The sequence below is a fragment of the Cynocephalus volans genome, chromosome 1 (assembly GCF_027409185.1).
Source record: "Cynocephalus volans isolate mCynVol1 chromosome 1, mCynVol1.pri, whole genome shotgun sequence".
In the NCBI taxonomy this organism is placed as follows: domain Eukaryota; kingdom Metazoa; phylum Chordata; class Mammalia; order Dermoptera; family Cynocephalidae; genus Cynocephalus; species Cynocephalus volans.
The window spans coordinates 63001707-63027040 of record NC_084460.1 but is presented as its reverse complement, the minus strand read 5'-3'; the positions used below and the strand labels follow the sequence as shown (position 1 = coordinate 63027040).

Below are 25334 nucleotides of genomic sequence, written 5' to 3'. Positions count from 1 at the left end.
TGATGTGAGCTGGGGGGACAGGTGGGTTGTAATCTTTCTGGGCCTCAGCATCCTCCTCAGTGAAATGAAGAAAAAGGTGTCTTTCAAGGAGGACCCTGTAGAAGAGCCCAAGGCTGCTTCCTTCCCTGAACCCCACCCCCCACAACCTGCTGCCTCCACCACACCCTTTGGCATTGCCAAGGTCACTGGGGCTGCATGCCACAATGGCGTTCTTCCTGAACCCCCTGGCAATTCCTGAAGAAAACCTACAGCCCTCCCAGTCTGGCCAGCCTATCTCTAAACAAAACACACATGGAAAAATCATGGAAACCAAAACATGCAACACAAGTCAATCTTTATTGAAAACTGCAGTACATAACAATTCTTGTTACAATAAACGTGCTTTTGAGAATTTTAAATCTGAGCTCATCTACTCATCAGATTGCAAAAAAAATTAAAATAGTATGAATTTACACCTAATTGAACTGGCTCAGGATGGATGTTCAATTCCTTTGTATTGACACCTAAGTTCAATGCAGAGGTGAGGGATGCCTTTTAACACTGGAAGACAATGCTGACTTAAGCTTAAAAAAAGTACCAAGAGAACAGTGTAAAAAATAGTATTTAAAAACCATTTTTTAAAAAAAGGAACCATTTCCTATTCAGTCACAACCCACGAGGCTCCTTGAAGCCTCTGCTCCAAGTGGCCACCACAGCAACCCTGCCAGGAGCTCAAAACAGCTGTCTCCGATCTGGCCCAAGTAGTGTATTCTGCTCCCTACTAGTCTGCAGATAAGACCCATGGAAGAAACTCCAAAGGGGCAGCTGCCCGCTGGGTGGAACGCCATACCACGTGAGCAGACGCCTGTCCTGCCATTCCTGGGAACATTCCACCCCTTCTAAAGCTCACCGGGGTTCACTGAACAGAGATGCTATGCTGCTCCTCTGCCTTCCTATCCCAAGTGACTTTATTTAGTCCTGTGGACTAAAACAAGGCTTTCCTCACAGGTGTTCTGTTCTTCAAATGAATGGGTTGCAGGGAAAAGAGACACACCCTCTGAAATACAGGCCAGATCAACTATGCCACTTTCTACCCTAAATGAGCACACCCTCCCCCCGACCAGTGTATCATCTGCAATATAGTCAAAGTCTGCCACCGTTCAAAAAGCTCAGGCTGAGTAACAAGCAGCTCAGAGAAAACATGCACACACACGTGTACACGTGCGCACACGCATGCATACACACAAGATGTGCTGGGGAGGAGAGCTAAGCTCTTTGCCCTCCCGTAAATCAACCACACTGCTCTTTAGAAAGCACCAGAAAGACCAGATGCTGCAGCCCACCTCAAGCCACCCCCCCATCCCCACCCCTGCCGCTGCATCCACTGGAGGTCCTGTCCTGTCTGGGCGATACCCAGGCTGGCAATGACTGAGGTGTCCAACCGTCAGCTGCCGGGTGAGGAGAAAGTGGCCAGGTGGTCAGAGTAATACTGTTTTCCAACGTTTAAAAAGGACAGACGATGATGAAAACTGGATCTCCGACTCCCATATTACACAGATGGTGTGTGCCAGCCCTTTCCCACCACCCACTGGCCCACTCACAGATACCCTGTGTGGTGACAACTTGCCGTTAAGAATCTATTTCATTTCATTATTGACATGCCCCCCAAAAGACACAGGCAAATCACTTCCTAGACATCATTCATCACAGCCAGATGATGCTACCAGGTGGAGCAAGGCACTGTATGCCCAGCTGGGGAAGGAAAGGACACTCACTGACCAGGTGCCCAGCCTGAGGCTCAGGACCCCCTTCATCTCCAGTAAATACTACATTTGCATAGCACTCAACAGTTTCACAAAATAGCAACTGGCAGACCTAACAACCAGACCAACAAGAATGTTCTTAGAAGATGGTTCTGGAAGTGCCTCTGTGCCTGTTCCCATGACTGGCCCTGGCCCTAAGGTTGGCCTCACTTCTCAGAGGCAGCGAGCTCATGGAGAGACATTCTCTCCACATGAAACATGCAACCTCCCAGCCCAGATCCAAACAAGATTTCTATGAGCAGAGAAACAGCAGTAGCTACACAGCTGACAGAACACAACTCTCAAGCCTCAGAGAAGGTGCAGAACAAAAACCTTAAAATATCCACAATGATGTCCATGTTTACAAGAATTAGGTCCTTTGCTTGCCTGTCTCAATTCTAAAAGAATACTTCAGCTGAAAGACTTTCAAATTAGGAATGTCACACACAAAAAGCAAGATTTCTTAGAATATTTCTACAATATGCTTGGGATGCCAAATTATGTAAGACTGTAACAATTTTGACCCAAGTTCTATTCCTTAATTAATTTTACTGGAACTGAATACTGCTAAAATTACAACCTATGACAGTTTTGTCACTATTCATATTACCTGATAAGATCTACCTTTCATCATATTTGATAGCTGATGCCCTCATAGTTTCAAATTGAAAAGGAAAAAAAAAAAAAGCATTTGATAAAATCTGTCAACTCAGCTTCATGAAAGGGAAAAAATATTAAGAAAAAATAATTATAGGGAGGAAGAAAAGTTTTCATGAAGTTGATGTAAATGGGGCGGGGAGCGCAACCCACTCTTTTCTCTTGAAAACACCATTTAATTGAGCGCTTGTGAAAGCACTCACCGTGTGTGTACCAAGTCTCAAGCCTGACACATCCTATATAATTCTTAAAACTTCCTCCTAAATGTGAATGACTTCACCCCTTATGTGCAGAGGTGTGTGTGTGTTTTCATTTTTGTTTTGTGAGGCTTTTTTAAAGCATGCACTAAAATTGTGAGTATTTTCTCCTAATCTATTTTCAGTCAACTGGGGAAACTGACTTTTCTGTTACTCGGTCATTTGAGCTCCTGGAACCCTCAGAACATACTGATATATGCAAAACATCCACTATACAGATGGAGTCACCAACACAGACTTGAAGATATGGACACAGACTGAATGGCTGGGGAAAATGACTGCTATACACACACATGTGCACGTGCACACACACGTGGGTTAAGTGCTCATGAAGCAATTTAAAGTACTTACCAGTAACCACTCTATGTTAATAGACATTAGGAATAAGAAATCTTGTTTACAATGATCCATGCAAAAATAACCTACACTTCTTATAAAATAAAATGTGAAAAAGAAAATTATGAAGAGTACTTACTATAAAAAATAAGGTTACCAAAGGCTCAGTGGTCAGGTGTCCCACCCACAAACTGGGACTGAACGCTAATGAGGCATCCTCTACATCAGCGTCACAGCCCTGACCTAGCTGCCAGAGATGTAAGAGCAGAGTCCCCTCCCCAACCAAAGCCCACAGTACTCAGGTGGAAAGAGGATGCACCCTCTCGTCCCCCCAACAGACTACTGAAAGGGAACAGTCTTCATTCACAACCCCCACCCCCTCTGACCCTAACTGAGAACAGACACACACTCCTATCAATACAAGTGTGCACATTTAGGCCAAAAAAAAATCCTCTTGATTTCTTATATACAATATTCAGATTTTAAACTCAATATCCTTTCCATAACAAAGACTGGCAGGTAAGTGCACTCCGAGCTGCCCAGCCCTTTCTGCTGTCTGCACCTGCTTTGCGCTGAGTGCCTTCAGTTGCAAAAAGAGATGGCAGAAGAGGCTCACAGACAACAGACACCAGCCCTGCTCCCCTTGCCCTGTCACTAGGAGTCTACTCCAGCCTGTCACAGAGGTCGAGTCACCATCAGGTGGATGATCCCAGGAGAAGCTACAGGTTTCTACATTTGCAGACATATCCACGGCCCTGCCACTCTACAAGAAACATGAGAAATTTTAAATAAAATTTTGTTCCCTTTTAATCATTCTTAAATATACAACTTTCTTCATAACATATAGCTGAAATCTTTGTCCTTCTTTGTGGGGGAAAAACAGCGATGCTTACATGTTTTTAGCTGACTCAAACATTTCTCAAGAAAAAAATGGAATGATTTTCTAAGCTAAATAAAGCAGACGACAATACCTCATCCAGGTGTGGCTGTTTCTCATTCACATATCTTCCATTCCAGGAAAATAATTTAGGTCTACTTACGACTTTTCCAATACAGATATATAAAACGTTGTCTCTCTCTGTAAGAGACTTGTAATGAAAATTTAGATAGCAGAGAATTTGCTGATACATAAACCACCCCCTCGCCCTAACTGTACTGGCCACACAAGTCTCATCTTTCATAATGATCTTTAAGCGTGTCCCTATGCCACTAACCCCACCAAGCCTAAATGGAAAGAAAGGGACACCCATTAACTGGCTGAACCCCAGCAGCTGTGGCCTCCCTACTCTCTCCCTAACCCTGCAACTCCCTCCCAGTGCAGCCAGTGCCAAAGAAACAGGTCACTGAAAACTAAAAGTCCATGTTTCTGACTGGCAACCCACATCAACTCCAAAAGGTTAAAGAATCATCTAAGATATTTCAAATGCTCTATGAAGGAATTCACTTTAACACTTAGAACTTTAAGACTTTGCATACGTTACAACAGTGCATTAGTGATACAAGTTGTAAAATACATTTCCATTCCTTTTGATTTTGCATATGATGGTTTTGCATCAGTCACTGCAGGTAGATTGAGCAAGCTTTGTTTTTGTTTGTTTTTTTTAAAACATGCATTCAACTAGATATGACTCAGAATAGATTAATAATACTCCCTTTTTATCATTACAGTTAGCTAAAAATTGCCAGGCAGTCCACAAAACAGGATTTGCTTTAAGACCAACCCACAGAGTTAGTTGGAGACTAACGGCGCTGGGACCTGCTGGGCTGGGAAGTAGTCGTGTTTAGCTAAGTGTTGAGAGCATTAAGAAGAAAGTCCTGGTTGGAGGCGCAAGGCCTGCAGCACCAGCTGTGGAACCTCAATGATGGGACTGCACAGCTCCATCCTCAAACCTGGGGGGAAAAAGACACATAGTCACACGCAGCTCGTTTGACACCACCGTTCTGAGGATTCAAGGAGGATGAGGTCCACTAGGGCCAGAATGGGCAGCAGCTGGGTAGGGCCACTGGACCTGGTTCCCACCCATGTCACAGAGACCCCCAGTTATAACTGGAACCCTATTTCCTGCAGCAGGCGAGTGAGGGATACAAGCACATTCCAGGTAAGGATCAATAAATATAGTGCAAACAGTAAATACTCAATGGTTTCCTCCTTTCTTCTACTTTGCTGAGTCTCAATAAGAAAAAAAATTTAAACATTACTCTGCCCTTGGATCAAGGGTCATGTGTATTTTTCTTGATAGTGTTTAAATATGTGGTAGGCTTGCCATTCTCTAATGGGAAAAGCACTTTTCATCAAAGGTAGAGCCAGCCTTCACTGGTCACTTACATATGCAGGGTGATCACCACTGAGGGGGCACATAGCTGTAGGTGGGTGTTCCTGGGGCCCGGTATGTGGGCACAGTGACCGGGTGGGGGGCAACAGGAGTTGGAGAGTGAGCAGTCAGCAGGGTGCCTGGAAGAAAGAGTAGCATGTAATGCATGAGGCTGGCCTACACACTGCACAGGCCGATCTCTTTGGCACAGCTCCAGGCCCTCTCACAAGCGCACGCTGTCCTGGGCCTCTCTGCAAGGAGGAAGGTACACAGGAAGAGGGGATGGTCTTGACCCAAAATGATGTCAGAAGTCTGATTAGATAATCACATGGAAAGTTGTATAAGCACAGCAAGCTGATATCGATAACATGTTTGTAAAAGCCTGTGCCTCCCTTTCATAGAGCACATCCAATCATTTCTGTGGGTCAGATGATAAACTGAAAAAATGAATATTATTCAGGCTTGAAAAGAAAAGGAAATTCTGACACACGCTACAACATGGATGAACCTTGAGGACATTACGATAAGTGAATAAGCCAACCACAGAAAGACAAATACTGTATGATTCCACAAATACTTTATGATTCTAGAGGTATCTAGAGTAGACAAACTCTGAGACAGAAAATAGAATGGTTACCAGGACTAGGGGCAGAGGGAAAGGGGAGTTTTTGTTTAACAGGTACAGGAGTTTCAGATTTGCAGGATGAACAAGATCTGGAGGTTTGTTTCACAACAACGTGAATATACGTAACACTACTGAACTGTATGCTTAAAACAGCTAAAACGGTAAAAATAAATTTTAAAAAATGAGAAAAGGACTTCTGAGTACATTAAGATAAATATATTGTTCCTGTAACTACAGAAATTCAATGACTATCTGAGTCCGTTTATGGACACGCACCTCCTCAAACACAACAGTGGCCCTCACTCCCTGCAGACCTGCTGCTGTCCTTCCATGTGCCTCAAGCACATGTGTCTATGCCACAGTCTCCCCTTGTGCTGACAGATAAGCATCAAAAAACCAAAACAAATGGATTCTGAGCAGAAACATACACATCATCCTGGAATGCCTTTTTCTCTGGCATAATTTCCTTACACTGAAGTAAAATCCAGAAAAATAAGAGGAAACAGTATTTGACAAAAAAAATCCCAGTCATGGGCAACCAAGTGCACCTCATGTGGGGCACAGCACAAAGGTGCCACATTTACCCAAAAGTCAGGAAGTATCTAAGCCCTAGACATTAGATCAAGTCCCCAGGGCTTCCATGGTGACTTGCCCACCCTAGCTAGGGGTCTCATCTTTCCATCATTTATTTTCTTGACTCAGAGGAGGCCTTGGGAAGTCAACCAAATGAAAGTCAAAGGATTTCTCTAAGCAGCTCTTATTTCTGGAAGACCAGCTTTCCTAGATTTATGAAAACCTATTAACAGAAGACCAGCTTTCCTAAATTCATGAAGACTTCCTCTTTAAAAAAACTTGACTTGCAAAGACAGTTCACACTAAAGGGAAGTATCAAGAGGGGCAACTCCACCTGGAACACAAAGCATCCCCCCCGCCCCACCCCGTTCAACTTTATGTGCTTATAGGGGGTGGAGCGGTGTCTGGTCACTTCTCATCCCTACTTCCAAATGGTTTGGCTTGTCAACAAAGTGACCCCATCAAGTTCAGTCATGCTCCACACGTTCAGTCATGCTCCACAGGGGAGGTCACTTGGTTCATGGTTTGTTATTCTATACCCCACACTCCAGTCTCCTCTCAACTAAAGAAAGAAGGAGAAGGAAAAGACAGGAGGTAAAGTAAGATAATTTGCTGTTCCTTCCATGAAAAACCTCTGCCAAGGGTGGGAGTATTCATGAGCTCTCTGCTCCCCCAGTTCTCATGCAACTGTAGACACCCAAGAACATGGACTCACCTGCCGACATGGCCATAGTGGTCCCAGCCACCATGCCCATGGTGACCCCGTTGCCTCTAGGAGGAGGGATGGGAGCAGGGTACACTGTCGCTGGCATGCCGTTGGGCTGCACCACTGTGGTGTGGTGGATGACGTGCGGGGGTGCTGCATACAGCGGCTGTGTGTAGTACGTGCCCTGCTGCGGGAGGAGAGAGAGAACTGTCACAGGGGGTCCCCACACCAAGGATGAGAGCTCAGATGGAACTGACCCTTCCCACATGGTGGTTTGTGCCCAAGCATACCTGTGCATACGGGCTCTGCTGGGGGTAGGCACTTCGCACGGGGTACACAGCGGTCTGGTAGGGGTTGGGGGAAGAGGAGTACGGTGGCACGGCCCCACTGGTGGGGGAACAGGACACTTTGTAAGGTGTGCCGGGAGTGTAACCTGGAACAAAGAAGCCAATGGCCTGAGTTCACCCAAACCTGTGCCAGGCACAAGAGAAGGAGGTGTGTGCAGGTAGGAGACAAGCAGTGTTTCAGCCTGTGAACAACTCAATCAAATCAAATAGCAGCATCAGCAGTGCTGCCCATCCCTCCTCCACTAAGATCTGACTCTATTTCTTAGACCTTGTGCGTATGAGTGTGCACACATGTGAGTGCATGTGTGTGTGGTAGGGGTGTTAGGGGAAGAGGAAAAAAGACCAAAGGAGAAAGTTCTACAGATTGTATGTTCACACAAGAACAGGAAATAAATACCTGTCCTGTCTTGCTGAAATATAAACTGGTATGGACTTCCTGGGGTTCAATTTGGCATCAATAGTATGTATATCTTTTAATCCCACAATTCCACTTCTAGAAATCTGTCTTAAAGAAATTTGTGAAAAAACAGAATAAAAGATGATATGAATCTTTCCATGAACTTTCTGAAGACCCCTTGTAACTTATAAAGAACTGTAAGCACACTCATCACAGTGTTGTGTATTACAGCAAACACAAAAAGAGAAGCCTGTCAAACACCAGGGATTGGCTTCTGGGTCAAGGAGGCAGGTTGAACATACACATTTGCTTTTGCCCCCACTCAAAATGACATGAAAATAGCAATAATGCAGATTAAGAAATAAAAAGACATAAAGCCATACAGACCAAGAATGGAAGAGAAGACAGCATTTTGAAGCCTAAAAAGCCAAAGTGTAAAATTATTTAGCAGTACATGAGTGTACTCTCAGCTAGCTAGCAGTGAAGAGAGTCAAGACACAGCCTGATACCAGGAAAGCCCCTCCCCGAAGACCTGGAAACTACAGGTCACAAACCTATTTCTGGAAGCTGATGAAGGTCTCTGATCTGGAAGAGTGGGTGGCTGGAATTCTACTGAGTAAGCAGTGAGGTTACCTGGCTCCCTTACCGACCCCCACCCCAACAGGGAACGGGGCCTGTTCTCTGAGGAGGACAGGAGAGGGTCTCTGGACTGCTGTGCTCACAGTAGCTTTATTCACAATGACTGAAAGCTGGAAAGGGCCCAAATGGCCCCCAGCAGATGAACAGACAAACTGTGGTGCATCCATACAAAAAATATTACTCAGCAACCAAAAGGAGCAAGCCGCTGATACACACAACAACATGGAAAAATCTCAAAATCATTAGGTTATGCAGAAGAAGCCAGACACAAGAATATATGCCATATACATCTACTGACAGGGAACTCTAGGAAAGACGACTCTACTACAGTGATAGGAAATCCATCGGTGGTGGCCAGAGGGCACGCAGAACCTTTCAGAAGATCACAGTCGCCTGACTGTGGCGGCAGTTACAGAGCTGCATACAACCGTCCAAACACCTCAAACTGTACAATGAAAAAGATGACTACCAGTATATGTAAATTTTGCCTCTATATAAGTACTTTCTAAAAAGTCTGTGAAGGCCTGTCACATGCCCACTGGGGAGAACGTGAGGAGTGGAGCACACACACATGGTCTGCAGAAGTGCCAGTGCAACTTCTCAAGCCACATACACACCTCCCACAGCACTCCCTAATACTTCCCCTAGAAAAATAAAAATGCTGGCCCCCACAGGAGTTGTAAAGAATGTTCACCAATGTAATTCATAATAGCCAAAAATGAGAAATAACCCAAATATTCATCAAGAGAAAGGATAAATTGTGATATGTCCATATATAAACTTTAGCAATCAACAGTAAAAAACATGAATGAAGCTCAAACCACGTTGAGCTTTTCTAAAGAAGCCAGACACAGAACAGCACACATGGTAGGATCCCATTTATATACTTAACAAGCAAATTTATGGTGATAGAAATCAGAGAGAGGAGAGAGGGCAAAGAAAACTTTCTGGGATGATGTAAGTGTTCCATATTCTGTTTCAGGTGGGGGTTCCATGAGAACATACAACTGTCAAAATTCACCAAACTGAACACTTACTATCTGGGGGTGCTTCATGTGTAAATTCTACCTCAAGTTTTAAAAAATAAGCTGAGTATAAAAAAATTTTAAGTTAAAAACTTTTGTTTTTTAGTTTTAATTACAGAATTGAACTGTGTTTAGCAACGTATATGTATTTTGTTTTTAATTTAAAAGAGAGAACGAGAATGAATGTCTCCCAGGAAATTCATCCGTTTTAAAGGGGCTTTTTAAAAAAACCACAAGAAAGAATTTTCCCTTTACTCCAAGGGGTGAAGTCCTTTCTCTTCAATTGCTCTGCCTTAGCTACAAGTCAATACCTGGAGGTCCTTATGTACTTTGTGTGCCCAGGCTCATTAAGACCTCAACATCATGCTTTCTCACGTACTCCCCCAGAATACCCCTTCATGGTTTTACAGATGGAGAGGCTGAGTTCCTCCTGCATGCCCAACAGGCAGCCCAGTCTTAAGTAGCAGAGAAGGTATTGAAACCCAGATCCACCTGCATCCAGAGTCTTGACCCCTTTGCCCAAACCAGGCAACTCCCAACCTCAGCTAGTCTCTATTTGAAGAAAGATCCTACCAGATCTCCCTATATTATTTTGAAAGTCATTAACCGCTTTGTTAACTGTACGTATAAACATTGCCAAAATTTGAATACACCAACTTCCAATACTGGTGTTTAGCTAAAGGAGAGCAGAATATACAGATTTTCAGTTAGGATATAGAAAAGCAAGTTTCAAGACAAGAGCAGTTAAGAGTCCCTTTCTCTAGCTGTTCATCTCCTAGTCCTGAAGAAGGATAAAAAAGTAATGTGATGGTTAAATGGGTATATGTATGTTAAAACTCATCAAACTGAAGCTTTAAATACAAGGTGCTTCAAAAAGCTGACGGAAATATTCATATTATTTTTTAATTCTATTTTCCCACAAACTTTTTGAAGATCCCTCATATGTGCACTTTATTGTATGCCAACTATACCACAACACGGTTGTGAAACATTTTCTTTAATTATAAAGAAAACGGCAGTGTGAAAGCCATGGAGTTCTAGCCATACATGGACACTCCCAGGAGGCAGCCCAGGACAGTTCCAATTCCTCCTAAAGGACTGGCTAGCTCAGAGGAGAATCATGGGCCCACCTATGACCAGTCACAGCAACGGCAACATTACACCAGCAGAGTGGCCATTTGTCACCAATACAGGGCCAAGCCCTACTATGGAGAAAGTCGAAAAAGATCCAGCCCTCTCTACAAGCTGCATGACTTCAGGGGGAAATCGCTAGAAAATAGACCACCAAATTAGCAGCATTTATGCAGTCTTGGCGGGCAGGCAGGAGTCAGCTCAGGTTGGAGGGCAAGGTTGTCTCAAAAGAAAGAACTGTGGGGATGAAGGCAGACAGATAAAGTCCTATCCTGGATAGCTCCCTCCTCCCTAGGCCACCCCTTATCCTCCTTCACTTCTCACGACCACCACACACAGTAGCAGCGAGACACCGGCAGGCATCATCAGGTTAACTCACAGGTGGACACTGCTAAAAGTGATTCCCACCCCATAGCTTCTATTCAGTTTCTGATCCCATTATTTCCACTGGCCTGAATTAAGAGATCCTCCCAGAAGTCACTAAACCCATGTGTGACAAAGATGATAATTTTTTACAAAGTGTCACAATCAAAATATTCCTAGAACTGCCCTCTATGTATCACATTTTGAGAAAAGATGCTAGATATCAAAGTTGGCAATCACATACAGAATTTCTGGTGCTAGCCCGTTTTCACAAGGTTTAAAAGAACAAACCAACAGGGCCCTTGTTCATCATACAGTGAAAAACCATTTATGACACAGATGAGACAACTGAAGATACAAACACAGATTGTAAATTTGATATGAAAGAATTATTATTTTTTAAGTATGACAATGATATATATTTTTTAATTTATCTTTTACTATTTTTTTTTTTTTTGCTGGCCAGTATAGTGATCAAATCCTGGACGTTGGTGTTATCAGCACCATGCTCTAACCAACTGAGCCTAACAGGCCAACTCTCTCTTTTAAAAAGAATACTAAAAAACTGATTAATATGATGTCTAATATTTGCTTCAAAATAATACTGGAGAAACTGATGAGCATATAAGATGAAAAAGTTAACCTATGAGCTGATAACTGCTAAAGCCAGGTGATGGGTAAGTGGGAATTACACTCCCATGTACTAGGCACATTTAATTTTTTTCCTGATAAGAACTCTTTTAACGTCAAAGTATTTTTAAAAATATTAAGCACATTGTTATGGATTAAAAGAGACAAGAAACATAAACTCAACTTTATAAACAAATTCAACATGTAATGTTGAGTAAGATCCCCCAAAATTTCTTAAAAATTGGTTAACTGGGCAAATGTGAATATCACCTATTAAATAAAACTAGGGGATTACTTTTTCTAAGTGTGATAATGGTATCGTGGTCATGCAGAAGAAATAGCCTCACTGTTATGTTAGGAAGGGCCACACTGAAGTCCAGACAAGAGCCACAAGGGCTACATACAATTATAAACTCGTTCAGCAGAAACACACACACACACACACACACACACACACACACACACACACACACACACACACACACACACACACACACACACACACACACACACACACACACACACACACACACACACACGTCTTTATATAAAGTAAATATGGCAAAATGGTAACTGGTGAATATAGGTGGTAGATATTATGAGCATTCACTGTACTGCTCTCTACTTACCTGTATATTTGAAAGTTTTTTCTATAATAAATAAGGTGAAAAAATATATATATAATGCTTTCAGATGGTGACACACAGAGAGAGAGAGGGTCTAAGCTAGCCAGAAAATCTCCATCGAAACAACTGCATGAGCTGAAAGAACAAGTAAGGAAGCTAGCTGAAAGGCATCCACTGATAATCACATCCCAAGGCACTCCTAGAAGATAAATATCCTATTGAGTTTTTAAGAATGCCATCAGCAGGAAGGCTTGGCTCTCTAGCAATCTGATCTGAAAGCTGCGCTGGCAGTTAGGCATGGGCTGGAAACACAAAGGTAAAACATGCCACTGTCCAGTATATACAGCCAATGCTCGAAAGTTATGGTTCTACATGATAATCTGATTAATAAAAGAAAGAACAAGAAGAAAACGGAGAAACTATTTGAGGAAGTGAAAACATACTAAGTAAAAACTTCACCATGAAAGAAAAAAACTGGAGAAATCAGATCCTCTCAATATTCCTAACAATAAAGCTCATGCCGTTTTGCCACTATTCAAATTGCAGAAAGAGCTTGGCTTAAGAGAAAATGGAAGGTGCTGACCTGAGCAAACTTCGAGGACCAGTGTGCAAAACCAACATGAGGAAGATCTGGGCACACATCTCTCCAAAGGTTCTCTAAGTTTGAAGCACTCTTTTGGCCCACCACATCTACTGAAAAAAAAGTGAAGTTCTTTTCACTTGATTATTCTTTAGGATACATAACTAATGGCAGGCCAACCCACAAGGTGTTTCTTTTCTTCTACTGGAAGCCTCCTGCTGCAGAAATCCCTTTGGCCATAGCTATCCCAATCACCTGAGGTGTCTTTTACAACATCTGCCTCACAAGTAGGCTTTGTGGAAGCAAAATAGATGACACTAAGAAGCCAGAGTGCATGTGCATCTGTCAGAATGCAATGAACAGTACACTTAAAATTTGTGCATTTCATACATGTAAATTATACCTAAAAACAAAACCAAAAAAGAACTGTAAACAAATATTAATGATATGCATGCTGAAGTTACTGAGGCCCACAACTTACTCTGAAATGAAATGCATCAAAAAATAAGATGGCTTCGGATGGATGGAGGAATGTGTTTGTGATACAAGTAAAATGTTACTTGCAAAAGTTAATTTTAAAAAGTTTAATTGTAGAATCTCGACATTCCATATACGAATGTTCACTGTAAAACTTTCTCAGCTTTTCTGTGTATCTGAAAATTTTTACAATAAAATGTTGAAAATAATAGTCACCCACTATTTCTACTAATGAGAGCAACGGTTTTTAAATTATCTTCCTGTTTATTCTTATGACTGTCAGCTATATCCTAATGTTCACCAAAAACACTTTTGGTCTTCTGTATAGGCATGAATGTTATATCACTTTCCATCCAGCATTTAAGGCAAATTAGTTTCAAGGAAGGCAAACATGCCTCCCTGTCAATTTAAGACTAGGTTGTGTGCTGGCCACCTTTAGTTTTTGGGGTTTTTTTCCCACATAGCACTAGATACACTGTATTCCATCAGAGTAACCCAAAAGAAACCTTACAAACTTAAACTACATATACATACACACACAATTACCTCATAGTATGCAAAATGGATATCACCTCCCTGAAATAATTTTTCAACTTGCCACCATTCACAAAACAAAACCAAATATATTCAGTGCTAGGTCTTTCAAAAGCAATAATAGCTTTCCAGATTCTCCCTCCATAAAAAGCCCATCCGAACGGATGCAACACAGACAACACTATGATTAAGACTCTTTTTCTTTTCACTATCACCCAACCTGTAAGTGACCCTCTGGCTGAGCCCTCAGGGAAGAAGACAACGGCAAGACCACTGCTTTTAGAATGCTAAACTGCTCAGGTGCCAGAAAGTTTTTGGTTTTTTTGGCTGCTGACCAATATAGGGATTCAAACTCTTGGCACTGATGTTATAAGCACTTGAGATAAATGGCCAGCCTTTTTTTAAAGAAAGTTTTCATTTGAATGGATCATTTTTTTTTCCCAGAAGTACTGTACACTACACAGATTTTAAAATAGTTTTCTGGGTATAAAAGACATTTATCTAGAAAATTTGAAAAATTCGGAAGCATGAAGTGCATGTGGGAAAGAAAATCTGCACCAAAACACAGCATCATGAAAATTTCTGAACACTAGAAACAAAAATACTACCGAGTACCAAAGAGGAAACACACGTTATACTCAATCAAGTACCAGCAAGGTATCCCAGTTCTCAGCAGTAGGATGCAAGCTGGAAAACCACTGAGCAAGGCCCTCAAAATTCTGGGGGGAAATGACTGCTAGCTTAGAATTCTATATACAAATTACCAGTGAAGTAAGAGTACAGAATAAAATGTTTTCACACATGGAAAATCTCAAAATTCTGACTCCTCCATATCCTACCTGGAGGTTACTAATGAAAATACTCCACCAAAACTAAAGAGTAAACTAAGAAAGCAGACAAGGGCTCAAATAGAAGGAAAAAGCATAAGAAAGCCTTGGGATGATAGGAAAGAGTGACTCCAGGGTAAGGCCCAGAGGACAAGCAGTCCAGATTGGAGTAGGAAGAGGGATGGCTTCAAAAAAGTTCACCAAGGTGAACTTCCCACTGGGTGTTCAGGGAATTTGGGAGTTTAATCAATTATAAGGTCACAGAAACCTAATCAAAGACACCAGAAAGTAATAACCCTAGGGAGGACAAAGTAGCTGCAGAAGAAAAGAAAAATAACCACACATACACAGCACAGCTGTAAACAGTATTTATATGATCACACTAATAGGGATGAGAAGCATAGAGGCAGGGTAGAGGGCAGGGAAATAAAAGCTAAATCCTCATGTCCCAAGTGACAAGTCAATAAGCAGTGCCTCTAAAAAAAAAAAAAAAAAGTAACAGTAAGTATAACACTAAAGTCAAGGGTTTGGATCCCTGCATTGGCCAGCTGCCACAAATAAAAAAAGTAACAGTAAAAGCATGTTATGTGGCAATATGGAAGGCAACAGTAAAAGCAAAGGCTAAAAACACTTTAAAAGGCAAAAGAGTTTGCCCATGAAGAACTGGACATGAGCGTTCCCACAAAGTGTGGGAGAACTGCTATTTTTCATCTTAAAAAGCCTTGCAGAGCCACTGGATTCCTTAAACTACATGCACATAAACCTTTAAGAGAGAGAGAGAAAAACAGACCCCCACGACCCCACAGCCATTAACATTCTAATGCTATTCTGTCTCATGTGGCTGCCATGCATGAAATTTAATTTTTAAACAAAAACTGGGGTTTCACTTCATGAACATAATTCTGAGTGTACCACAAAGCATTTTCACTTAACGTTAAATATCCTTCATAAACAAGCACTAAGACCACATAGCTACTGTATGATAAACAGTTTAATTAAACCATTACTTTGTTATTTAATGTGTCTGCACTTGTACATAAAGGTTTACATATTTGATTACTGACTTAGGATACATTCCCGGAAGTGGGTAAAAAGGATTCATTTTCAAGCTTCCTTCTAATATCCTGTCAAATTATCCTCTAAAGAAGTTCCCCCAATTTGCCCACCCACCCAGCCACGCAGGGTAGCACCACGGAAGCTTTTTCATCACTCTTAGCAACATCTGCATCTTTTAAAAATATGTGCTGATGTAATATCTAAACCACCTCTTATGTAGAGCTTACTACAAAGAAATTAATGTTTTCTTGACAATTTCAGATCATCACTGCAAATATTAGTTAGAGGTGCACATGACTGTAAGCAGGACCAGAACGGGAGGCCTAAATGTGCTTGGCTGAATACCTCAGCCTTCCCTGTTAACATCTGTGCCTGATGGCGGGCCTGGGGCTGGAATCCTCCAATAACACAGACAAGGGGGTCCATTTATTTATCACACAAATGCCAAGAGTAAAGTTAAACAACTTCCCCAGGAGTCACACTGCCAGGAATTAAGCCACATCTAACCAATTCCACAGTCCAAGCTCTGATTCCAAAAAAGGATAGCCCACTCTGGTTGCACGTGCAGGCAGCCTACTACACTTGTTTAGGAGGACAAAATGAATGACACCTTCTCCATTTCCAGATTCTGAGTAATGGAATCCTTTGGCAAGGTTCTGTGAGCCCTCTCTTTGTCGCATGTGGAAGAGGGCTAAGAAATAAGCAGTGTTAGAATTGAAAAAGCACTTTGGAAGCTCCACATATACGGCACCTACACCACAGATCAGCTTCATCTACAAATATGGTGGTAAGAGAACCAGAAGGTAGATGAAAAAAGTAGCAGGAATGAAGAAAAACTTTTTTGTTTTAATTTTTTTACTGTGATGACAATGACTTACTCATCAGGTAAGGGGAAAGACCCATTGAAAGATGAGATTTAAAAATTCAAGACACAAAAACACTGAGAGGATCCCAGAAAAAGACATGTGCACAACTGTGGGCCAGACTCAGGTCAGGTAGCCGTCAGCACTTGTGGGATACTAGCAGGACCTTCCAAGTGTCTTTTATTTTTTCATTCAACAACTTGACATAAAAATCTTTATTCCCAGCTTCTCCTAAAAAATCAGACTGGCACTGCTGGGCCTGCAGTCTGTCTGCTACCAATCAATGGATGCCTTTAAGCAAGGCAGGCCCTTCGCGCAGCTGCAGTTCCCACCTGCCTGCCCCACCTTCTAGATCAGAGGAACAACTTGAGAGCAGTCTTAGAAAAGAGGTAAGAAAGGACTCATCTCCCTATGAGAAGGAGAGATGTGAAAGAAGATGCATGACACCTGTTCCACAGCACGGCCCAATGGACACCAGACCTCCAAACACCAACCTTCCTCTTCGAGGAGTGCTGCATACTTTTGACAAGAATAGCTTTGTCAGCCTCAAATAAGCGAGGCTCTTTTTGTAAAACAATAAAAAACAGTTGGAAGTTTTTAGTACATTTTCACAATAACTTGTACTCCATGAAGAACATGAGTAAAAGTGGGCTGGGGCTGCCTTTGAAAATTCTACAACAGTAACTTATTTTATGGTGATCTACAGCATGATCACATGTAGCATTAATACTTATGCAAGAAATACACTTCAATCCATTCTTACCACCATACACAAAAATTAACCCCAAGTGGATCATAGACCCAAATGTAAAACCTAAAATTTTAAAACTTCTAGAAGAAAAAAAGGAAATCTTTGTGAAATTGGGTTAAGCAGATTTCTTAGATATGATACCAAAAACATGATCCATAAAAGTACAAAAGGATAAACTGAACCTCATCAAACTTAAACTTTTGCTCTTCTGGAGACACCATTAAGAGAATGAAAAAAGCCACAGACTGGGAGAAAATACTTGTAAATCATATATCTGATAAAGAACTCTTAAAACTCAATAAGAAAACAAAGTAACTGACATATAGGAAAAGATGTACACAAACTCTACCAAAAACATACAGATAGAAAATAAGCACATGAAAAGATGCTCGACATTACTAGTTGTTACAAAAGTTCAAATTAAAACTACAATGAAATATCACTACACATCCACTAGAATGGCTAAAATTAAAAAGACTGACCAAGAGTTGTCAAGGATGTGGAAAAACTGGAACTATCATACACTGCTGGTGGGAATGTAAAACAGTATAACCACTCTGGAAAACAGTTTGGCAATTTCTTACAACGTTAAACATACACCTGCCATAAGAACTAGCCACTCCACTCCTCTCTGTTTACTCAAAAGAAATGACAGTATATGTCCACACAAACACCTATACATGAATGTTCATAGCAGTTTCATTTGTAAAAGTGAAAAACTATAAATAGCCCAAATGTTCATCACTTGGCAAATGGATAAGCAAATTGTGGTATTTCCATTCAATGGAATACCACCTAACAATAAAAAAGGAATGGACTACTGATATACATTACAACTTGGATGTCAAAATAACTATTCTGAATGAAAAAAGCCAGTCCAAAAAATGAAAGGACATTCTGTGTGATTCCACTAATGTAAAATTTTACAAAATACAAACTCATTTATAGTGAGAAAAAGCAAACCAGTGTCTTGGACCCTGGGAGACATCAGAAATGGGCAGGAGAAAACTTCTGCCAATCATGGATATGTTCACTCCTGATTGTGATGGTGGTATACATTATAGCAAAGATTATCAAACTATACACTTTAAATATGTGCAGTTTATTGTGTCAAGTATACCTCAAGAGAGCTGATTAAAAAAAAATGAAAGTTAAACAATTTGAGATGTTTTACAAAAGGAGAAGGGTGGCTTCCATTAGCCATTAAAGAACCAGGAGAGTAACTGGTGATTCCAGGGAAGGTGTGTTCCATAACAGACTCAAAAGACAAGAACAAAGTAGCAGGGAGCCTAGTTCAAGTGGAAGAGAAAGAATGTGAAAAGAAGCTAGGCAAGAACCCAAAAGAAAAACCATTATGAAGAGACAATACGCTGATGTGGCAGAGATAGAGGGATTCAAAGTCAAGACTCTTAGCCTCATTGTCTTATAGTCATGAAAGTTAAGGAAAACTTCACTTGGGAACATTACTCAGGCTTAAGTGGGCAGGAGCACAAACCTGGGGAGAAAGCCTGGGAGCAGGAAGACCTAGGCAAGTAGGTTTTTCTCTGGGTATGAGCTAAGAGATGAACAGAAGTAGACACAGTGGAAACGGCAATGAGAAGATGGACATAAGGGCAGAAATATAAAGGCAGAATTTTATGATTAACAAAACAGGAAGAAATTGGGGAAAGAACACTGTTGCCATCTCCTCTTCTGTCAAAGTTAACTGTGTCAGCCAGTGTTCCGAGGGACAAAGAAATGCCCCAGCAGTCCCATGAGTAAGGTACTTCTTGTGGAGGCCAAGTCAAGCTCTCAGGTCAGAGGATGGGCCATCGCTGCTGCAGGGAAATCACAAAGTCCAAAAGGAGCTAACACCTGAGATCGTAGGCTCAGAGGAGGAAATCCCACTAAATAAGCAATCTTCACAAGATTCACACCCAAACTAATTCCTCTTTCAATTTTACAGTGATTTCTAAAATCTAAAAAATATGCTTATGCACCTTAAATGGAAAATAAGATTCTCAAAGTGCTAAAGTCCTATAGAGAAATCAGAAATTATTTCTAAAAATGTTAGCATCATAGAAGTTCCACCTCTTAGTATGGAGAAATGGTCTTTAGTTTCCAGCTGTCAACACTATTTCATTAACAGCTGTTCTGTCACAAGGAGTTATCTATAACCTACAGATTAGAATGTGCTGTGGGTGGACAAGAGAAACGAAATATCTAAAGCTTTACATGCAATAAGAATTAAGCTTTTACTGCACTTATCAACAGGCTAAATTAATGAACCAAGAAATCAACTCAACCCCAAATTTTTTTTTTCCCCCCCGTGACCGGCACTCAGCCAGTGAGTGCACCCGTCATTCCTATATAGGATCCGAACCCGCAGCGGGAGCGTCGCCGCGCTCCCAGCGCAGCACTCTACCGAGTGCGCCACGGGCTCGGCCCAAATCTATACCCACTCTTAAGAAAATCCACCCCCTTTACCTTCTCCCTCAGCTGCATGTACAAAGCATTTCCTCAGCAAGCACATACCTGTTTGGAAGGTAGGATTTGCTCCAGGATACATGTTAGGAGAATAGGCAGGTGCTGCTGCGGCATAGCCCATGGGAAAACCAGCTGAAGAAAAACACAGAAAAATCTGACTTCATCAACTGAAATAGTGATGTGATTTTACAACCAGAGCTCCCACAAACCCACTGTCTTGCTTTCTTCACCGGAACTCCACAGACTGGCCTAAGGAGCCCCTAGAGCACTACGTGTGTCCAACAGTTTGCCTCTAGTTCCCTCTTTTCTCAAAATTTTGACAGGTCACAATCATGTCTTTTAAACCTATGAGTAAATGTTGACAACTTTCTACAACTGGAAAAATTCAGCAAAAACTGAGTTAGAAATCTACTGTCAAGAACAGCAAAATTAGAATAATAATGCAAAAAAAAAAAAAAAGAGAGAGACCACAAGCTGAAGTCAAGAAACCCCCAACACTTCTGGCAGTATTATTACAGACTCTAATCACATAATTTATTACTTAGCAAGAGTCACAGTACTAAGAGTATCATGTGGTAGGTCCTGTAGAAGAATCAAGATTCAAATCTAGCTTGATCTCAAGAGCCGCTTTCTGCTAATACCAGTGAACCAAAAAGGTGTTTTAAGGTCATTCAATCTCACTGAATCTGAAGACATATCCCATATTACTGTAAGTTTTTATTTAAAAGCTAATATTTTTTGTTCTAGATCACTGTTTAAAACTTCTAAATTCATTTCAGGCTTGTTCATATTCTGAAATTCTAATCCCCAACTTCCCCAATTTGGGGTAGCTAGTCAAACCCAAGCTGTAAATGTCAATAAACTTCAGTCTTCTTACTTGAAGGGACTCTAACTGGTGTTGCAGACACACAGAAATGGGAAAAATCCAATCACCATCCATGTGCAAGCAAGCTGATCTTTATTCATACAAATGAGGAATCATTAGGAAGACTAAATTACAACCACTAATAATTCATAACATGAATACAACAGAAACATCAAAAAAGACACTGAGTCAGAATCTTGGTCCCAAGTATCCACGAGTGGAGAGGATCTCAGTCACCCACTCTGGCCCTCCTGAGAGCCCTGGGAACCATGAGGCTCCTGCCATCCTTCTGCATGACACCCTGGTTCACAGTGCAGGAGGTATCACTTGTGTGACAGCTAGGGCTTTAGAAAGCCACCTTTATATTCAGAGCACGGATGACCCAGGTTTGCTAGCTTTGACTGCTGTCGCGACTAGTTGTAAGAAGCTGTAACTTCTCTATTCTTCAATTCCCTCACCTATAAATAAAGTTGAAAGAGAACAGCAGTCTTCAAAAGAAACTGTATCGAGGAGGCCCAGAGAAGGTGTCTTCTAGGGCACTTGGACTGGGAAACTGAAGGTGGTATCTTGATCCGTTAAGGATCTGTGGCAATAACAGTAACCACAGCAAGCAAACGCTAAGGGTGAGGTAAAAACTCGGGGCAGGAAGGCCTGAGTGCAATTCCAAAGAAAACCTCTGTGGCTGGATTTCAGCTAAAGTTTCTGAGTAAAGCTCCCTCCTTGAATCCCTGCAGTCTCCCAAACCTGGGTGCTCTTGTTTTGTTGCCCTGTCCCTTCCCCCAGGTGTTTTATGGGTGTGTGTGGGAACAGGAGTCTCCGACCCCACCAGCCCCCGGGAATCCCTATGAGTGCGTAGAGTTCTCAGCTCTCACAAATCCACTGCTTCAAAGCTGCTTTCCTCAGACTTAAAACTGATCCTCCTCTTCCTCAGCAGAAGCTATTCTGGGTTTCTCTCCTGGATTCCTATCTGTCCTCTCCAGTTAGTCAGAGAACAGTGTATGGTGGTTAAATGTTTTATCAAGTTCACTCATTTTGGATGAGACCAGGACAGTGGTTTTCCATCAGTGTTTCATGGCCCCTGAGAGATTCCTCAGAGGCAACTGTGAGCAGAGGAAGGCCAAGTAGGCTCTGGAGCGGCCCTCAATTCACCCACAGGAGCTGCTGTCATATAGCTTAGAGACCAGGGAAACAATTTTTTTTTTTCAAATGGCTTCATTGTTAAAAAAAAAAAGTGTGAAACACCACTGACCTAGATCATATCCTACAGCCCTCTGCAAGAATTTCTACAAATTCCAAATTTCCTCATCTCTTCCCATTAACTCTACCAGTAAATTCTGAGAGGGAATCGTCTGCTCTGTACTTGCTTGCTAGAGCTTGTGTTTAAGGGTTCCTGGAGAACTACTGTTATGTTTGCTTGGCACTTCCTATCCCAACCTCTAACAATGAGTTAACATGCTCTAAAATGAAACAGAGAACAGACACAACATGTATTTAAAACAGCACGATTAACCACCAGCAACAGGATGTCACCGCACACCTGGTCTCTGGTATGGGCGTTAAAGTTGCCCATTCTCCTGGGGGCCTCTGCTCCTTCTGTACCCTCATCCCCCCAACCCATGAGCTACATTCCACTTGCTCTGCTACCACCTCGACCCAAGCCACAGCACGGCTCACCATACTATCTCTCCTCCAACAGTTTCCACCTGGGTTGCACAAAACCCCGCAGAGGCAGCTTTGCAAGGACCCCCACCAACACTCTGCTTTAGCTGGTCTTGAGGGTGGCACCAGCCTCTTTTTTTTTTTTTCCTATTCTCTCCAGAAACCTAATTTGCAGGGTTCTAAGCAATAGGGTTGAGAACCACTGTTTCTTCCTATTCTGGTGATCTTCCTGGCACTAGCACAGTCTTCTTAGAAATGCCCTGCACCCTCATCTACAGCAAGGAATTGGAGTAATCCTAAATCCTTTTTATGAGACTGATCACTTTATGAAAACAAACTAAAAACTTCAGAACAGCAAACAAACAAAAACAAAAACAAAACCATAAACTAAGTAAAAAGATAGATTAGAAGAAAATATTTGCAAATTATTTAGATGAAGGGCTAATACACTTAATATATAAATAGCTTTTAAAACTAGAAGTAAAAAAACCCACTAGAAAAAAAAAAAAAAAAAAAACAGACATGGAAAAATAGAACTTCAATATACAACTATACTGACACCATTTCTCACATGGGACTAGCAAAAATCCCCAAAGCTGGACAACACACTTTGTTGGCAAGGCTGTGGGGAAACAACAGTCTTACATACGTATGGCAATAGCACAAAACATGAAAAAAAACCTATGGAAACAACTCAGCAGTATCGTAAAAATTACATATGCATTTACCTCTGACCCAGCAATCCCACCTCTAAGAATCTACACTGAAGATAATTTCCACAAACACAATCAACATAAGCATAAGTCTATTCACTACAGCATTATTAGACTAGCAACCACTTCAAACAACCCCAATACCCACCAAAAGGAAACTGGTTGCATAAACTACGGAAACCCCCCAAGACGAAGGGTTATACAGCTGTATTATGTAAAAAAACAAAACAGAACAAGGCAAACCACTATGAAATGATACGGAGTGATCCTAGCATATGTTACGTTGACAAAGCCATAACAACACTGCCTGTGTCTCTCTCTTCCAGAAAGAACCTGTTGTTGTTAAGCCTTGAGGAGTACCTGGGCCAACAGCCTCCAGCAGTGGTGCCTGCCTTCCAGCCTGTTTCTGCCTACTGTGGGCCTCCTCCAACTGCCAATCCTATCCCCAGAGCTCCCCAGAGAGCTGGCTGAGATTCTGGCAAATGTGCATCACAGTCTGAGGCTCCCCATATCCAATTCTGCTTCCTCCCCCTTGACTTTTTGTAAGTGTTATCCTCCCTCAAAATGTCTGTATTCCTAACTCCATCGCAGGGTCCACTACCTTTTGTGTAACAAAGAAAATATTAGAACAAATGTACCTGCTAGCCTGAGGGCACTTGTCAATTCTCAGCAGGGGCAAAAAGCTGAGTCCAGGTTCTTCTCCCTGGACAGAAGGCCACAGCTCAAGGACAGAGAAACAAACATGGGTTCTGATGGTTTTGCAGAGCTGCAGTGATAAAACTGGATCTTTGAAGGGCTTCAAAACTGGCTGAAGTCCCCTTTAAGACATATGCCAAATTTCAAAGCTATCCCAGCAGAAGGCTTAAAAAGCAAAAGGCAAAAATCACTGAAGTGCAAGAGTTTTCCCTACTCCCCTGGTGCTGAAGAGACAAAGATCAGAGTTTAAGATCCACTAGTGGGATGGGCTCTGCAGAGCATGCCAGGCTGCTTGCTGGAAGTCCAGCACTCCCAAATAAGGGCAAAATTGAAATGCATCTAAGCTCAGCCCCTAGGTGGATTAGGAAGATCAATCAGCAGCACACTATCTGCCTAGCTAAAGAAGACATCAACTGGACCACCCACAGTTTCTAATTCAATGAAAAACACCAGGCATACCAAGAGACATGACCACATCACTAAGAAAAAAAAAAAGGAAAAGACAAACTGATAATAAAAACAGACACACAAGTGATCCACAGACCGCAGTCAGCCAACAAGGTCTTTAAAATAACCCAGTAGTATACTGGGGAAAACAGAAGATGAAGAAAATAGATGATGAGACCTGATTCGGTACATGAGTTTCAAAGCAAATTACAGCAGAATTAGCAGGATTAATGAAATGGAAGCAGATCAGTAGAAACTACTTATATTAAAGCTTATAGAGAAAAAAACAGAAAACACAAAAAAGTGTGCAAGAGACTGAGTAAAATGGTCTAAATATACTCGTAAATGGAGTCCCAGGAAAGCAGAGAAAAGATCAGAAAAAATATTTGGAGAGCTACTGCTACTGCTGGAAGAAATGAACCCAGACTCTAGAAGCTCTCTGAACACTACGCAAGATAAACACAAAGAAAATTATATCTAGTCACATAATAGTAAAAACAAAGATATTTTAAAAGTGGCAGGGGCACAGAGGGATGGGGAAGAGGTAGAGAAGGGACACATTAATTTCAAAGAAGCAAAAATTATTCTGACAGAAACCAGAAGACAATAGATACCACAATCAAATCTCTGGAACCTGTGAATGTTACCTTATTTGGAAAAATGGCCTTTGCAGATGTGATTAACTTAAGGCTCTTGAGATGAGATCATCCTGGATTACTCATGTGGGCCCTAAATCCAATGACAAGTGTCCTTATAAAAAAACACACGGAAGAGGAAGAAGGATGTGATCATGGAGGCAGATATGGGAGTGATGCAGCCACAAGGCCACATGTTGAGGACTGCTGACAGCGGCCAGAAACTCGAAAAGGCAATTATGCTCTAGAGCCTCCAGAGGGAGTGCAGCCCAGCAGACAGATTTAGGACTCTTGGCTTCCAGCACTGTCAGGGAATAAATTTCTGTTGTTTTAACCCACCAAGTTTGTGGTAATTTGTTA

The 25334-nt window shown here is 41.7% G+C and overlaps 1 protein-coding gene across 2 annotated transcripts in view; it reads right to left on the bottom strand.

Annotated features, from left to right (window-relative positions):
- Positions 1–317: 317 nt before the first annotated feature.
- The window catches only part of FAM168B (family with sequence similarity 168 member B), a 34848-nt gene continuing 9831 nt past the window's right edge, over positions 318–25334 (bottom strand). The window contains exons 3-7 of one of the 2 annotated variants that reach the window (XM_063106574.1): positions 20008–20091; positions 7538–7680; positions 7257–7434; positions 5358–5483; positions 318–4921 (exon numbers count right to left, since the gene is read on the bottom strand). In XM_063106574.1, coding sequence (XP_062962644.1) covers positions 5371–5483; positions 7257–7434; positions 7538–7680; positions 20008–20091 — 518 coding nt within the window. In that variant the 3' untranslated portion in view covers positions 318–4921; positions 5358–5370. The remainder of the gene's footprint in view (positions 4922–5357; positions 5484–7256; positions 7435–7537; positions 7681–20007; positions 20092–25334) is intronic. The other variant, XM_063106583.1, reaches the window with a different exon arrangement.